This window comes from Falco punctatus (genome assembly GCF_963210335.1).
Source record: "Falco punctatus genome assembly, chromosome: 7".
NCBI lineage: Eukaryota > Metazoa > Chordata > Aves > Falconiformes > Falconidae > Falco > Falco punctatus.
Window position 1 is genome coordinate 44341628 of NC_137587.1, and position 15304 is coordinate 44356931.

General features: G+C 43.3%; 1 protein-coding gene across 10 annotated transcripts; it reads right to left on the reverse strand.

Moving 5' to 3' along the window:
- Positions 1-3310: 3310 nt before the first annotated feature.
- CLBA1 (clathrin binding box of aftiphilin containing 1) lies at positions 3311-13576 on the reverse strand. Of its 10 annotated transcripts, none has more exons than XM_080397326.1 (7): positions 13041-13179; positions 12719-12765; positions 12068-12554; positions 8514-8662; positions 6865-6994; positions 5469-5582; positions 3311-4082 (listed from the first exon to the last, which is right to left on the reverse strand). In XM_080397326.1, the coding sequence occupies exons 3-7, from the start codon at positions 12521-12523 to the stop codon at positions 3927-3929; spliced, it is 1005 nt and encodes a 334-aa protein (XP_080253452.1). In that variant the 5' UTR covers positions 12524-12554; positions 12719-12765; positions 13041-13179; the 3' UTR covers positions 3311-3926. The 10 variants fall into 10 exon arrangements, with proteins under 10 accessions (XP_080253452.1, XP_080253451.1, XP_080253450.1 ...); XM_080397325.1 differs by having other exon boundaries at positions 12068-12559; XM_080397324.1 differs by having other exon boundaries at positions 12068-12559; positions 12668-12765.
- Positions 13577-15304: the final 1728 nt, after the last annotated feature.

Here is a 15304-nt window from a genome sequence, read left to right on the forward strand (position 1 = left end):
CAGCGTAAAAAACTTAAGTCTAGAAGTATCTTCTTCACAGAAATTTGGGTTCGGCTGTGAGGTGGTTCCCACTGCGACGTTAGCCCTGGGACTGTGTTCCTGAGCAGGACACGACTGGTGCTGCAGCACAGACCTGCTCTTGGACTGATGGGTCTTGAAGTTTGGCAATAGAAAACGCTGCCTTATGAAGGCACGCTGCGGTTCAGTTGTCTTAAGAACACATTTTTTGAAGGATTGCTCCCAGGTTATGTTGAGACTTTAAAGGTGGTGTAGGGTTTTGTGTATTTTCAGCCATTTCAGCCACAGTGAAAGATCTGAACTGAGAAGTGTGCTGAGCAGTGGCGCGAGCGCAGTGCTGGTGAGACATGGCTAGCTGGGAGGTGTGGGGACTACCTGGAGTGCTCTGTCTAGCTCAGAATTCTGTACCATGAAGTGACTTAAAAAGACTTAAGTTTCCAGCTCAAGCAAGAGTAAAATAGGCAAAAGAAAATAACCTGTCCGTTAGTTCCATGAGGAAGATGAGTTTTAATTAGTTGCAAAACCAATTTTGAGCTATTCAAAATCAATGTTAGAAGCGATAAGGTGATGAAGGTGCAGAAGTGCGTTATACAAGTATGTGTCAATTCAGGCAAGCTGGAAGACTTTGGCATTGAAGTACTTGCCCAGCATTCACAGGTGTCTTGCCGTGACTTAAAGAGAGAGAAAAAAAAAAAGCCATCCATTTTTCCCTGATTAGGACCCATTTATCCCAGCAGAGCACTACGCTAGACTGGCTGTGCTGCAGCATCCAGGATGTGCTGTGGGATGATGGTTCCAGAGGTTCTCAGCAGAAGGAAGGGAGAGCTGCTGCCAGATGTCACTGAAGGGAGCCTGTTGCATATGCTGGCCGTGTGTGTTTGTTTCTTTTCTTTGAATCCTCCCGAGTGGATCTGGCAAGTGAAACTTGGATCAAACAATTCAAATGCAGCTCATTTTTAGCCGAATTCCCTCTGCCGTCCTAAGTGGAGTAGGAGTACTCTGGGAAGTCATCCCATTTTTTAATGGGAGGATTATTAAAACTGATCTTCAGTATTAAAAAGATCAGAGTGCTTTTAAATCAATGACCCTGTGCTTTGAAAATAGCTTTTTAAGCTTTTACAAGAATTATTTTGTTTGCTTTTTACTCCACAAGTCTTCTGCACATGTCCAACCAATGGTGGGCTTATGGTACACTTAGAAATCATCCTAAGGTCTGCAGCCCCCCTCCTCCTTTTTTTTACGTATTTAAGGAAATTTACATATTACTTGGATTTCTAAAAATAGCAAATGCTAGCAATGTCCTGTTTCTGAAACAAAACTTCCCAGTACTTTGCCTTCTTACTCTGCTTAATTTTAAGGATTGTTTCTTGACATAAGTTCCCTGAAATTCTACTTACATTATACCTTAGAACAGGGTACGCATTGAAATAATTTTGTCTTTCATAATGTAGTTCTGTATTTTTGCAAAGCTGTTTACAGTGTTCCTTCTGCAAAGGAAACAGTTCGGTAATTCCATTACTGAGCTGAACTTCTTAAAACTTTGTTCTATGGGTATATTTTCCCTCTAATCTCAGTGGAAGAAAAAGGCATTTCTGCCTAGCTCTGTTGTCTCAAACTCTTACCTTGCTTTAGTTTTCACCTTTTCATAATCCTGAGCAAATGTCAGAAGTCTGTGGTATTTGCTTTCTGCAAACACAGAGTACAGTAACATGTTTAGTTCATCAAAACTCGCTGTTTCACAGCTGAGAGCTCACAACTAAGATGAGAAATGATGAAATTTGTAGCTTAAAACAGGAAGACACAAAGTTTTATTTCCTCTGTGCACCATTTTCACAGAATGAACACCCCCTGGTGGGTGCCAGCACGGTGGGAGTGCGGGTGCGTGGGCATGAGTGGCTGGGTGCTGGGGAAGGCGACAACGAGGAAATGACTAAAGGAAATGAACAGCCAGTATTTGTGTAAAACACACTGGAGGGGTTTCCGGCACCCCTCCTTTCTGATGGTGACAACAGAAGGCAAGGCTCCTTCATGCTATGCAATACGCCTGAAAACATTTGACTAAAATTCGGTTTCTCCTGTTAAGAGAAACAGGGTGCAATTTTCTCTGCCATTTTTCTCTGCATTAAGGGCTGAAGCCTCTGGGTTTTTTTCCGATCTGTACCTTGGACAAGGCTGTAAAACCTGCTACTAAGAGGGAAAGATGATGTAGTCACCCTTCTCTTGGGGTAACCGTGCAAAACATTCTTTGACACATTAATCTGATGTTAGCAAAGGCAAATTTGAAAAGCCAGAAGAAAAGAGGGTCTCTGGGCTCTGGTGCATCAGCTAGTGCTATATGTGCCACAAACTGTGCCCTCAAGCCCCTCTGCAGGGCTGTGCTTGTCTGAAAGCATAAAAGTGGGATTTTATTTTTATAATTGATTTCAATAATGTTTATGACCAACTTCAACTATCCATCATATATTGCAAATTTATTATTTTGTCAGCTCATGACTACAACATATTTAATGCATGTTTAAGTGCTCTGAAATACCTACAATGGAAATTAAAAATTTATTCAAATCCAGTGTTAAGCTTGAGAAAGTCACCCCTGCTTTTACATCGATGTAGAGTTTTGAGTCTGGCACTGCAGAACTCCCTGGAGGGCTGGGGAAGCACTTTCCGCACAGCCTGTTACCATTTACAAAGTAACCAACACAGTTCATCCCATGCGGATAGCACTGAGGTATCATAAACATTGCTGTAACAACTCGTAACTTCAGTAATTGTAATTTCACTGCTGAACAGTTTACTAGATTAAGGGTTGGAGTCTGCCAGTGCTTTATAGTATTTTTTATTCTAAGAATAGAAACATCATTAAATTACTAGAACTGACTTAGTTTTGGAATATCCAAGTTGTTCCCTGCTTTTAACACATCAAATACCAGTTGCAGTGCTTAGCAGCTCTCTTAAAATAAAAAGCTGTATAAAGTTCTCATATTCAGAATGCCCAAAGCAGTAAATGGATTAGTAACTTGCATAAGTTATTACTAACAAATAAATAAAGCCAGTGCAGTTGGCAAGGAAACCCCATGGATTATAGGAATGATAGTGAAGTGCATCCTCCTGGCACTCAAGCATGCAGGAAGATGGGCGATGTAGTCGATAGTTACTATAAAATTTTAAAAGGGCAGCAATTTACAGCATTGCACAGTGCAAGTCCTGAGCTACACAGCTGTTTGGCTTTAAGAAGCATGGTTATACGTGGTGTAAGTGTTTGGTAGCTGAATGAATCCAAGAAGTCCTGTTAAAATCGGCTTCAGAGAGGTGATTTATTTCGGTTAAAAACCAATGCCCGAACAAAACGTTTCACGGACTCGACCCCTGTCACCACAGCAGGCTTTAAAAGACAGAAGTTAAACCGGTTTTGTTTTCCTCAACCCCAGTGAAAGCCACCAGATGTAGAAGGTTTCTCTCATGATATCCAGGAGTGGCAAAGTAAAAGATTTCAGCTGATCCAAACTGGATCAAACAGGAGAGCTGGTGACAAGGCACACTTTACAACACACTCGAGGTGTGTTTAGATTTCAGCAGGGAAACAAGTCTTTCCATCAGAGGTATTAAGGCCTGAAAGGTCAGGAGTTCAGGAGAGTAGTCCAGAGTATCTTTAAAGTGGGACTGCAGCTGGATTTACTGTAAGAGACATGACTGGAGCAAAACTTAGGACAAAATTACACCTTTGACTTCATAACTAAATAGGATAAATATCTTCTAATAACATTGCTTTAGGTACTTCATGTACAGTAGTATCTCACTTTCCTAAAGAACATACATAGTCTATAGTATCAAGCTAGTAACAAAGTGAAGGTAAATTGCATTTGGTTCAAAAAGAAAAAAAAAAAAAAGGTGCATTTGGTTCAAGAAGCATCTTAACTGAAAAATTTCATTTTTAGGTTGTGTGTAGGGAAAATGTGCTTCTTCCTTGGGATTGTTATACATTGCATGTCTCCATTTGACGATGTTGTTTTCAAAAAGAGGTTACAGGTGAAAAGATTACCATGTCTGGAATCTGGTGATACAGAAAGCTGAGTGAAAAATAAAGCCTAAGTTAATTTTTTCCATCCTACAGTAAGTTAACCACTGTGCACATTTCAATCTAACTTTTACACAGTTTTCATAAAAATAACATAGCATAAGAAAAAAAAAGGACATAACTAAGAAGATAAATGGAAAGCATCCCACTGTATGATTTAACTTACTTAAAATTAGAAATAGCAACATACATTTCCCAATGAGCTTTTCGTGGAGACACCAAGATGCCGGGCTCATTCTTTCCCTTCAGACGCTACTCCAGAAAAATATTGTCTACTTACCTTGACTTTGTATCATGATTCTTTTTACTTTCACCCCTTCTTTATCTACCTTCAAACATTTCTCTTTTGCCTAAGCCCTGTCTTTGTATTTTACACATTCCCAAGTATGCATCAGTTCCTGTGATCCCACCCTTGGGTACTCACTAAAGAAAGCAGAACTGAATTATGAAGGAATAAGCTGGACAGTCTTTTTGGTTTTCCTTCTGAATTCTCCAGCCTAACATCCCTTACGTTCAGGTTCCCAGAACGGTTATCCATCTTCCTTGTCCAATGCAGTAAACCCAACAAAACAGAGCAAAGGAAGTGTGCCTCAAACTGTGCCTCTCCACAGCAACAACAGTTGCTCAAGTTTATTCTCCACTGAGGAAGGGACCTTGGGTTAAGAACATTCTTCCAAAATACTTTCAGAAAAACAGAAAGCAAATGAAACTTTTTTGCAGCAATGGAGAATGATAGAATATTCCTTCCAACTTGGGCTGTTTTAGCAAGAAACTGAGCTTATTAAGGCCTGTTTGACCAAAGAAAAATGCTCTAACAACAAAATATTTCTCTGGTAATTATACCATCAGTTCTGCTCTGCTCCTTAAGTAGCTCCTGTTTTCCCTTCAAGTGGACAAACCAAATCTGAATCATTCTGAATATCTGAAATGCAAGTCTGAATGCAATTTCTTCTCTACCAGATTTGCTTCTAATGTCTCCCTTACAATATATTTTAGAAGTGAGTTACAATCGTCATTCTCAGTGATTGACATGTTGGCCCTTCTACAGACAAGGCTAATCTTCCTTTGTTATCAGACCATCCTGCCTACATTTTACATGTCGCTGCTCTCTCAACCACTAACTAATTTGGCCTAAAGTCCAACTTACGTAATGAATAACCTTATATCTCGGTATCCCCCATAATATGTCACTTTGCATTTGGTACGTTATCTTGTACCTTTTCTAAAGATGTCAGATAGGTTTCAAAGAGCAGAAAACAACTCCACATCCAAAGAGTTACATCAGGACATACGCTAGAACAGCTGGCTACAGCACAGAGGAACATGTAAAATACAACCTGTGGTCCTATGAAGTGCTTGCTTCCAGAGCAATTCTTACCTTGGTCTGGATCAGTGCTTTGCAGTCGTTAATACTGAAGCCATCACATCTGAAGTCCTCATTATCTTTAACGTTCGATTCCTCAAGAATGTCATCCTGGCTCTCCAAGAAGTCCTAATAAAACATAATTTACATTTTCTTTACGAATTTGTCTGATCTCAAAGCATATAACCTAAAGAGAAGTTTCCCTCAAATAACAATAACCACTAAATTTTACTTTCTGAAGCTGTATTTTGATTTATCATGTGCCCCCCTTGCATCATAACATTTTTATGCCAATACAACTTCTACACACATGAATCTAATTGTTAGTTAAATTAATAAAAAAGCCATTTCCGATTAAAATTAGTCTTAACCTACAACAGAAAATAGCTGAGAAATACATCTTCATCAGTATTGTTAAAAGTAATGCAATTTTCCAGTAACAGAAAAGAAGTAATGACAGAAGTTTAAGGTGCCTGGGCACTAATTGAATGCCAGTGTGTCCATGGGCAAGAAAAGAACAGAAGGGGAGTTAAGCTGTGTGGAAAAAATGTCTGCCACTCTCTGCCATTCAGTGACAGTTCTATAAAAGTGACTTTCAAGTGTAGAATAGGTCCTATACCTTCAGCACTGTCATTCCATTTGTATATAACTTGCATGAAAGGTTAAAGATGTCTATAAATTCAAAATTGAACCCGATACCCTCGCCCCATGCTTCAGCAATCAAATTATCAATTTTGAAACAGTTATTTCTGAAAAGCACATGAGACTAACTCATTCCAACTAAATAACTAGGTTGAATACTAAACCATCTCTGACACCTTTATCATCTCAAAGCAAGAGGTTAAACAGAGACATTTCTTTTTGAGATCTTTCAATACTGTTGGTTTGGTCTCAGTTCAATTTAAAACATACTCTCCCGCAAGCCTTGCAAAACCAGACTGATCTGAGGAAAAGGGAAGTGGAACACACTTTCAGTTCGTATACAGTAAAAACATCCAGTAGTTACTTTAACAGCCTCTCTGATTCAAATCTGATTTTCACTTAATGGAAATATATTAGAGGCTAACCATTTTCTCATACTCAGAGCAAAAAAGAAAAACATCTTACCGCACACACATCTGAAAGCTCGTTCTGTATCTCTGCTCAAGCTGAACATACCACCTAACAAGCAGGTGCTACATAGTGGAGACTTCCAATGTAAAGATGATCACAATTTGATCCTGCACAATTTGATAGTTACTTACACATAATGGTGAGAAAAGACCAGATTATAATTTTAAAAGGCTCTGTGTAAAAAACCTTATGACTCACTCAGATCTAGTTCCTCACGCATCTGCATGTATGGCTTACAGAAAATCAGATTCATAACCAAGTGTTTATGCTGGCATACAGCAAAGCATTGTTCAATTACCTTTTGATTTGCATCTATTCCAAGAACACTCAAGAGGTTTTCTTGGCAATGAGTTTTACTCCAGGGCTGTCTTAAGCTGGGGGTATTATCAAAGTCTCTAAGCGTTCTCCATATGTTTTCAGAATCAATGCTAGGAGAGAAAACACAATTTGAGGTTACAAGGTGTACAAAGTTTCCAGTGAACATACAGAACTTAGTTATTTTCACTGTACACAGTCATAAACTAACCTACCTTAATCTGAAAAGCAACTTATTTTGAAACTCCTTCTACATTCAAACTATCAATCCAATGTACTAATAAGCCGGTATGGCGGTTAACAGAAACAGTAAGTCAATATAACTGTATGTTTGGACTTCTCTGATAAGAAATGCATTAGAAGCATATTTCAGAGATTGTTATGTGCCAACAACTTGCATTATTCAATTGTTTCTGTGAAATGTGGGTAGAGCTCAGCCATATTAATTCTGCACTTTGCATTTTGTATCTCTCAAACCTTTCTCCTTCCTATGAGTCGTGCTTCTCCACTGCAGCACCCTGCTGCTCAGGGGGGTAGCCTGCATCTGCTCTTGACACTCGTGTACTACCGAACAAGCCCGAGGCACACACTGCTCAAAGAGTGAGAATCAATGAGTTCCCTCCGCGTAGTAATTTGGGTTCTTACATTGCATTCACCCTATATAAATCTAGTTGCTTTTTGCTAAGTGCAGGATGCAACTATCATTGGTCTTAGTTATTCACCACAGCGGACCAAGGCTTTTTCATCTGTAGTTGGTACTCTGCTATAATATTGCAGCCCCTTTTACATACATAGCATGTTTCTCTGCAAGTTTGAGGCTGATTAAAATATAATGCATATACAAGGAACTTGCCAAAAGGATGAATACTTTAAATGTTGTAACGACATTTCTTGTGATTCTTACGACATTTCCGAAGTATGGTCTGCCCCAGCTTTCTATATACAAACCTCAGATGAATGCAAAAACCCCTACAGTACTGTTCGGTAACTACAATACTGCTCAGAAGCTGCTGATCTTTCAAAAACATGTAACAAAAGCATTCCAGCTGTCTGAAGAGAAAACTGAGTTAATGATACTAATTGCTATTAACATAACCCCAGGAAAGATGCCAGATGCAGCACAGATTCTGAAGCACATCTGGTTAAACATAAGTTACCACCTGGGAAAACTGGGGTGGGAGGGGGAAGAAAAAAAAAAAAAAAACAAACCACAAAAACAAGGCAAGTGGATTGTCCATAGAAGCAGCAGCAATGCCTCTGCCTCAGATGATGGAGAAATAAATCAGATGTGTTGTAAAGAAAGGGCAAGAGAACAGGAAGAACAGGCTGCCTGTTGGGTGTTCTGGCATTCCAGAGGCTTAGTCATAAGAGGGCACACCAACAGCAGGAAAAACCCTAAGCAGGAATTTGTAATTCGGATATATTCCTTTCCTTGTTCTCCAATGGCTAAAACACAATCCATTTCCTTCAACAAGACACTACAAAATTGTTAAGATCTATATGCTGAAGAGCATAGCGATTAAAAAGATTTTTAAGTTCACCTGCACATACCACTGATCTTTAAATTATGAAATAAACAGTGTAAATGCTGAGGAACTTATTTTTTTAAAACTGTTGGTCTAAACTCATTACCAAAGTTGATTCTTCATAAGTTCAGGAATCCAAACATCTTCATTTTTTGTATCAAGTACTTGATCTAAGCTTCTTACGCTCTCTCTGGACTGTGATACAAAGACTTCTGGAAAACTCAACTTAAATATATCCTCACAGCTGTGGTTTGCCTAGAAAAAACAGAGTTTTATTACATAGGTTATACAGGCCATCCCCACAGTTCATGAAGGACCTAGTCCAAAGACTACAATGTTTTTAGAGATTGTATTATTGATTGTTTTTAATATTTGTATTAATGGCACAGAGGGACTGAGCCCATAGTTCAGTGTTTTGAGTATTTACCTAGAATTGGAGGAGGAGAAGTAAAAGCCCAAGAGTCCAGGATGAAGCTTAGTCTCTAGCTTCCTAGCTACTCAGTTATAGACTGGTTTGCACTCAAGACTCCTGCTCAGCTAATTCAGTCCAGGTCAAAAGCTTGTTTTGCTAACTTAATATTCAAAACACACCTAATTCAGCCAAATGTAACACAACTGCTAAATGCTATAGTTACCAGTAAATATTTCCACTGTGTAAGTTTGCACAAAAGTTGGGGGTATATTTCTCTATATCCTTACATTTGCACCGAACTTTTTCCAACCTATGTTAAAAATCAGAGCTGGATTTACGTACTTGTTCCTCCTCCAGCTCTGGAGGACTAAGCATAGCCACATAAATGATCCAAACAGGTGTAGAGAAAGTAACAGGGTTACCTGAGGACTAAGAAATACATATACAAGAAAAAATATGCGTAATTTACATCCTATCCTAAAGGGATGTTATCATGCCATCTGGTCCAGAAGCTTTGTCCTTTTATTCCTTCAAAGAAGGAATTACTGCAATTTTCTCTATCAAAGCAATTAATTGACTTCAACACCCTGCAGAGGGAATGTAATCCAGGAGCAGCAATGTTGTGTGAAAACCGGAGAATGAAACCAGCCAGTTTGTTTTCTTTGACTAGCAAACAATTTAATCTGAAAAACGTAAGTAGGGATAGTCCATATGTTGACAGTTTCTTTTAATTGTAATTCAAACAGCTGAAATAAACTGAAAAATTTCCACAGTTTCATTATACTGAACTCAGACAAGTGCACTGCATACTGAGAGAGTACGGATGTAATCTAACAATGAATGGCAAAATCAACAGAGCTGGTAGAATGCTTCTGTACTTCTGAGCATGCTTCTAGAAATAGAATTTGTGCCCCACGCTGCTCCCTCCTGAATTAAAGCCTTGCTAAACTGCCTATCACTCAAAGGGCGACTGCTGGGAATTCGGAGACTCCTGGGTAAAATCCTTAGACTCTTGCCCAAAGTGTCATAATACTTTAAATCAATTTGTAAATTATTTTGGTAGACTTAACTTACCACAGGGATACTATATGGAGGAGACAGATGTCTGAGAAGCAGAATTTGGTGATAGCATGCTTGCTAAAGCATACATGGAGAGTCACGGTCAAGTTTAAAAAAAACCAACTTCCAAATAAGTACCAAAACCTAAATGGGCTGGGAGCTAAGGAACAGTCAGGCAGCTGCTCTTGCCTTTGGAGGGGGGGTGGGTGGGTGGAAACTACAGCCACAGAAGTGTGAATTGAGGGAAGCACAGGGCTGCCTCGTCTGTGACGTTACTCTGACACACATACAAGTCACTGGCTTACAGTTTATCCAAGCCAGATGAAAAACACAAGATATTTTAGTTAATACCTTTATTACTGTCTACTTCAGTGGATGTTTCTAAAACAAAACTTGGTTATATTTACCTTGTAGCTTTGTACTAATTATAAAAACATGAGAGCACAAATTTCACACCCATGCTTTTTGACTAAATCCTCTCCATCCTATTGCATCAGAATACTTCAGTGCTTAAGCAAGTGCACTAGTCCCTCTCACAAAGGCCAGTATTTAAAGAACACGTGAAAAAATCCTTAATGTTATTCAATTATGTAGGCAAAATATCCAGTTACTGCAAGGAAATTAGTGATTGCTTTCATCTTACAATATACAATTCTGCTCCAGACTGACACAGTTTAATTAACAGAAGCATTAGATATTGAAGGTCAGAACTCTGGTCTCAAGTGATCTCTAGAGGTCCCTTCCAACTTACCTGGACTTTTTTTTTCTACTGACGATACAGAAGATGGAGCCCCAGCCTGAAGAATTTATGATCTCAAAACAAACAATACATAAAGCACAGGGATGAAGGACAAGCTACATGTTTATTCTACACCCAAAAAAATCGCCAACAGCTCTGCAGCTGTTTCTCTACCCTGAGACAAGAAAAGACAACTTGAAACTCTAGGCATAGTTAACTTATTTAGCTCATACTGGACATTCCCTTTTGCCTTTAATAAATGCAAAAATAAAGCAAAGGCTTCGGTAAGATTAAAATCCTCTGGCTTTGGAAAGAAACCACAGTCCACTATATTCTGCTTCAGCTCCAGTCATTACATACTCCTCTTGTTCAGCGTAAGACTTCTCGTCCCTAATTGCAAGCATTATGAATGATTTAAATTCTCTGTTTATGCATACAAGTAACCAGGCATCTTGTGATCTCCGCTCCGTCAGGGCTGGACAGCTTACCCCATGTGCATCTTTGTGCTTCCCCTTTGCGACAGGTGGAGTTCCCAGGCAGGGCAGGAAAGCCTGTCTCCAGAAACCCCTCAGCTCCCTACACATGCTAAAACTCACCTAGCAGGCTACAAGCAGTAAACTGTTACTGCTACCAATTAACCCTGCAAAAGTCTTAAGTCGATTGCTCTCATTTTTCAAATGTTTTAATTTAGGACAAAAGTAGTAGAATGAGGGTGTTTTGTTTTGTATCTGAACATTCTTATTTTCCTTTTGTTACTTTGTTTCGCTTCGGTGATGCAGGTCTGGTAAACATGGAAACGCATTAATTACAACAGGGTATAACCCTTAACCTGAACCTTTTTTTGTGCTGATAAGAACACATATTATTTATTCAGATTATTAGTGTTAACATTGTATGAGAGAATGTACGATCCTATGCTAAAAAATAATTATAATATTTCTATTCATTTTTGTGCGTCATTAACTTCCACCCTCAATCGGTCTAAAATTCCAGAAAGACTGTTGGATTATTGATGCAGTATATTAAATAACACATTATTTTTGCCAATTTCTAACTCAATGCTATGTCAGTTTACTTCAGTAAGCTTACAGGCCACTCACAATTTTTGTCCACCACCTTCCCAGTTCTGTTTCACACACTCATTCCTGTCTAGCTTTTAAACCCGGTGTGCTTCAGGGCAAGGTTCATTGTTTCTAGGTGCTTACTTATTCCTAGAGTCTAGAAGCAAAGTAGCCATTGCATTCTTAAAAGCTCTCCAGCAGGATAAGTATTTGTCAAACACTGTAAAGAAGTTGCTTTTGTTCCACTTGAGTCAGCTGCGAAGTAGCTTGACAGTTTCTCTCCCTGTACAGCATTATCCTCAGTAGAGGAGACATTCAGATACAAATCTTGAGATGTAGGAAGCAGTAACACAAACATTTCTGGTCTTTGGTTTACTATTAACACATACCTCCTTTCGAGAGCTCGAAGCCTCCTGTATCGCACTGTGTGGAGATGGCTCAGAATGAAAGTGATGGGCCGAAGTGCTACAACGTCCGCTGCTTAAGTCTGTATCAACTCTAGAAGTTTTTATTGATTTCACCAAAACTTCAAGATTGTGACTGGATCTCTTTGTTTCCTCTAAGGACTCCTTGAAGCCTTCAAAATCACCCCAGGAACCGCTGGGTTCTGAGGTACTGTAAGCGCTCACAGAAAACCCCTCACAATCCCCTTTGCTGCTCATTACAGGGAGGCTTTGCTGCATTACTTCAAGATTAATGATTTCATCGTTACTTGTCCTTTCGTTCAAGTTACAGTCCCTTTCCTCGGGAGACGTACCACCTGCTCCAGCTGCTAGGTCTTTCGGAGACATCTTGTGCGATGTGTCGGTATCAGTAAGATTTTCTACTGGTGCCAGGTTCTGCATCTTTGTCTAAGAAAAATTCATTTGTTGAAACCTGTGCTGCAAAAGAAAAAAAAAAAAAAAAAAAAAAGCTATGGAAGTTCAGCTGCATTAGAAATCTGAATATCTCCAAAATAGAACGAAATCCTTCATGTCACCCCAACTAACAACACCGCTGCTAAATGAGAACAGGATGTCCTTCAGCCTCTCCTCCAGCACCTGCACGTTATTGTTATTGAGTCTTGCTTTCTGCGTAGGGTATTCGCCTGCAAAGAAAGAATGATAAATAAATACCTCTGCGGTAAGGGCTGTGTAGGAATAGAGAAGGAGAGCTGATAAGGCCGGAGAAGGAACGCTCAGGTTAAAATAAACACATTCCAGTGTTATACAGCTGAAAAGCGCTGGAGGCAGCGCTACTACAATCCACGCTTTCTGCCCACGGCCGCAAGCCGCTGCACTGCCGAGCACCGTCGGATATGGACCGAGCACCGACGGAGTACGGGGACAACGGGGATAAGCACAGGCGACATCCAGCACTTACCGGTGCCCGTGTCCCCCGCCCGCGCTCCGGCCGTGCCCGCTGTGCCGGCGCGGGCTGTCCCCGGGGGGCGGGGGGCACCGGCCGCCTCGTCCCGTCACACACAGGCCCCGGCAGCCCGCACGATCCGCGCCCCCCGCCCAGCGCCGGGAACGGGGCGGGCTCCCTGCCTGGGCCCGCTGGGCCGCGCACACCGCTCCCGCACGGCCGGGCGAGGGGCTCCCTCAGCCGCTCCGCAACGACGGGCCGCGGCCAGGCGGGGGCTGCGCTCCACGGGCACAGGGGTCCTGGGACCCCCCGCACGTTCGCCCCGAGCTACGCGGGGCCGCCGGCGCTTCGCCCGCGGGACGAGGCTCCCCCAGCACCGCCACCTGCCGCCGTGGGGAGCCGCGCTCCCGGGGAGGGGGAGGCAGCCGGCGGGGGGTGGCGAAGCCACTGGCCCCACAGCCCCCGGGAAGCACAGGGCCGCGGCCGTGCCCCGGGTGTCCCTGCAGCGGGGGAGCGGCGGCCGCGGGGCCCCGCCAGCCGTGGGGAAAGCGCCTTACCGCCGGTGGGCCGGGCCGCGCCGCAGGTCGCTATGGGCGGGGCCGGGGCGGGCCGGGCCCCACCGAGCGGCGCTGCCGGGGACGCGGCTGAGCCCTCAGCCCGGGCGCTGCCTCCCGGGGCGGGCGGGACAGGCCGCCCCGCGCCCGGGGTGACGGGCGCCCCGCGGGCCTGCCCGGCCTCCGCCTGCTTCTGCGGCACGGCCCGCGCCTGCCGGGCCTCCGCCCGGGGCGGCAGCGAGGGGCAGGGGGCCCGCAGCCCTTCCCCGGCCTCCCGGCAGCCCAGCCCGGCCCGGCCGCGGCCCGGACGGAGCGCTCGTTCCCTCCCCTTCCCCGGGTCCCCAGCCCTGCTCCCGGCCCTCGGTCACCGCGGGTGCCAGCCCCTGCGCCTCCCGCCGCCCCCCAGCCAGAGCTCAGCGCCCGCCCGCCGGGCACGGGTGGGTTTTAGAGCCGCGACGGGCCGAGCAGAGCAGCCGCGTTTGCCCAGCTGCGTCCTGCGACCTGGCGGGTTAAGGCAGCACGGTTTGATGGCGGTGGTTCCCGTTTGCTTCGAATTTGAGAACAGCCAAGATCCTCGCATAATTACACAATTTCAGCACTTAAAGTCACCATCTGCCCACCCTGTAACATCCCCTCAAGATAAACCAGCAGGAAGCGGCTGGTGTTGGTCTCCCAGGGCCTCCTGCTCCCCCCTTTTGTGCCGGTGTACAGGCGGGTGCTGGGGGTAACCCACAAGGCCAGCCCCCCCCCCCCAGGTAAAACCTTTTATACGCTTTGTTACATGCACTTGTTCACAGTTCGGTTCAGTCACACCTAATGCTCGTTGCTTCTGGTGAGCCTTGCCTCCATTTCAAGGGACAGCATCATTCCCCCCCATGGTCTGTGGGGAGGAGGGTTGGTTAGCAGGGGGCTTTCTTTGCTCCAGGGTGGTTCAAGTAATTTTCTGTTTGGTCTCGTTAACCATTTGGTTCTCCTTGACCTTATCTTGTTATGCCCCAACGTGACATATTTATGATGCCTGTTCCTTCTCCCAAGGCCCTGTTTTGCTAATGATTTGTAACATCCTCTGTTTTTCAAATAATTTCTTGATTTTCATTACAGATATTTTCATATTTTGTCTAACTTTCAACAGGCTGACCTTCTACTGACCATGGATAGGCACATGTCTGATCTAATACTGAGCCAGTCAACTACAATTTGACCCACTTGTAGCTGGTAAAGCCAGGAGCTGTGGGCACGTCACCCCCAGCCCAAGGTGACCACCTCTTCTCGCCCACCTTCTGAGGGTGGCTGGAGGCACCATGCCTAGGGCTGGTGCTCCCGTGTCTGAGTGACAGAGGGAAGAGTGCGAAGAAAACTCCCTAACCTTCCTGCCCTCGGCTCTGGATTAAACATCTGGGCAGTCCCAAGCAACGGGGAACAGTTGTAAAAGCAAGGAAAGAGGTTTTTCTGGAGCAAGACCCAAAATAAGCAGTTTTTTCTAGGCTTTACAGTACATAAGTTTTCCAGCCCAGGCACAGATATGTGCACTCCCCTCCCACGCATCTGACTCTCATTCCAGGCTGTACTGCTTTATCTGAGGATGAGAGGCTGAATTTGGGAATGATGCCTAGACACAGAGCCAAAGAAACTTTATTGGCAAGTCTCTGAAAGTTTTTTTAAATTTTTTTCTTTCTGCTTTGGAGCAGTTCTTACTCTCCGCGGCCACCCCGTGGCAGCTGTGGC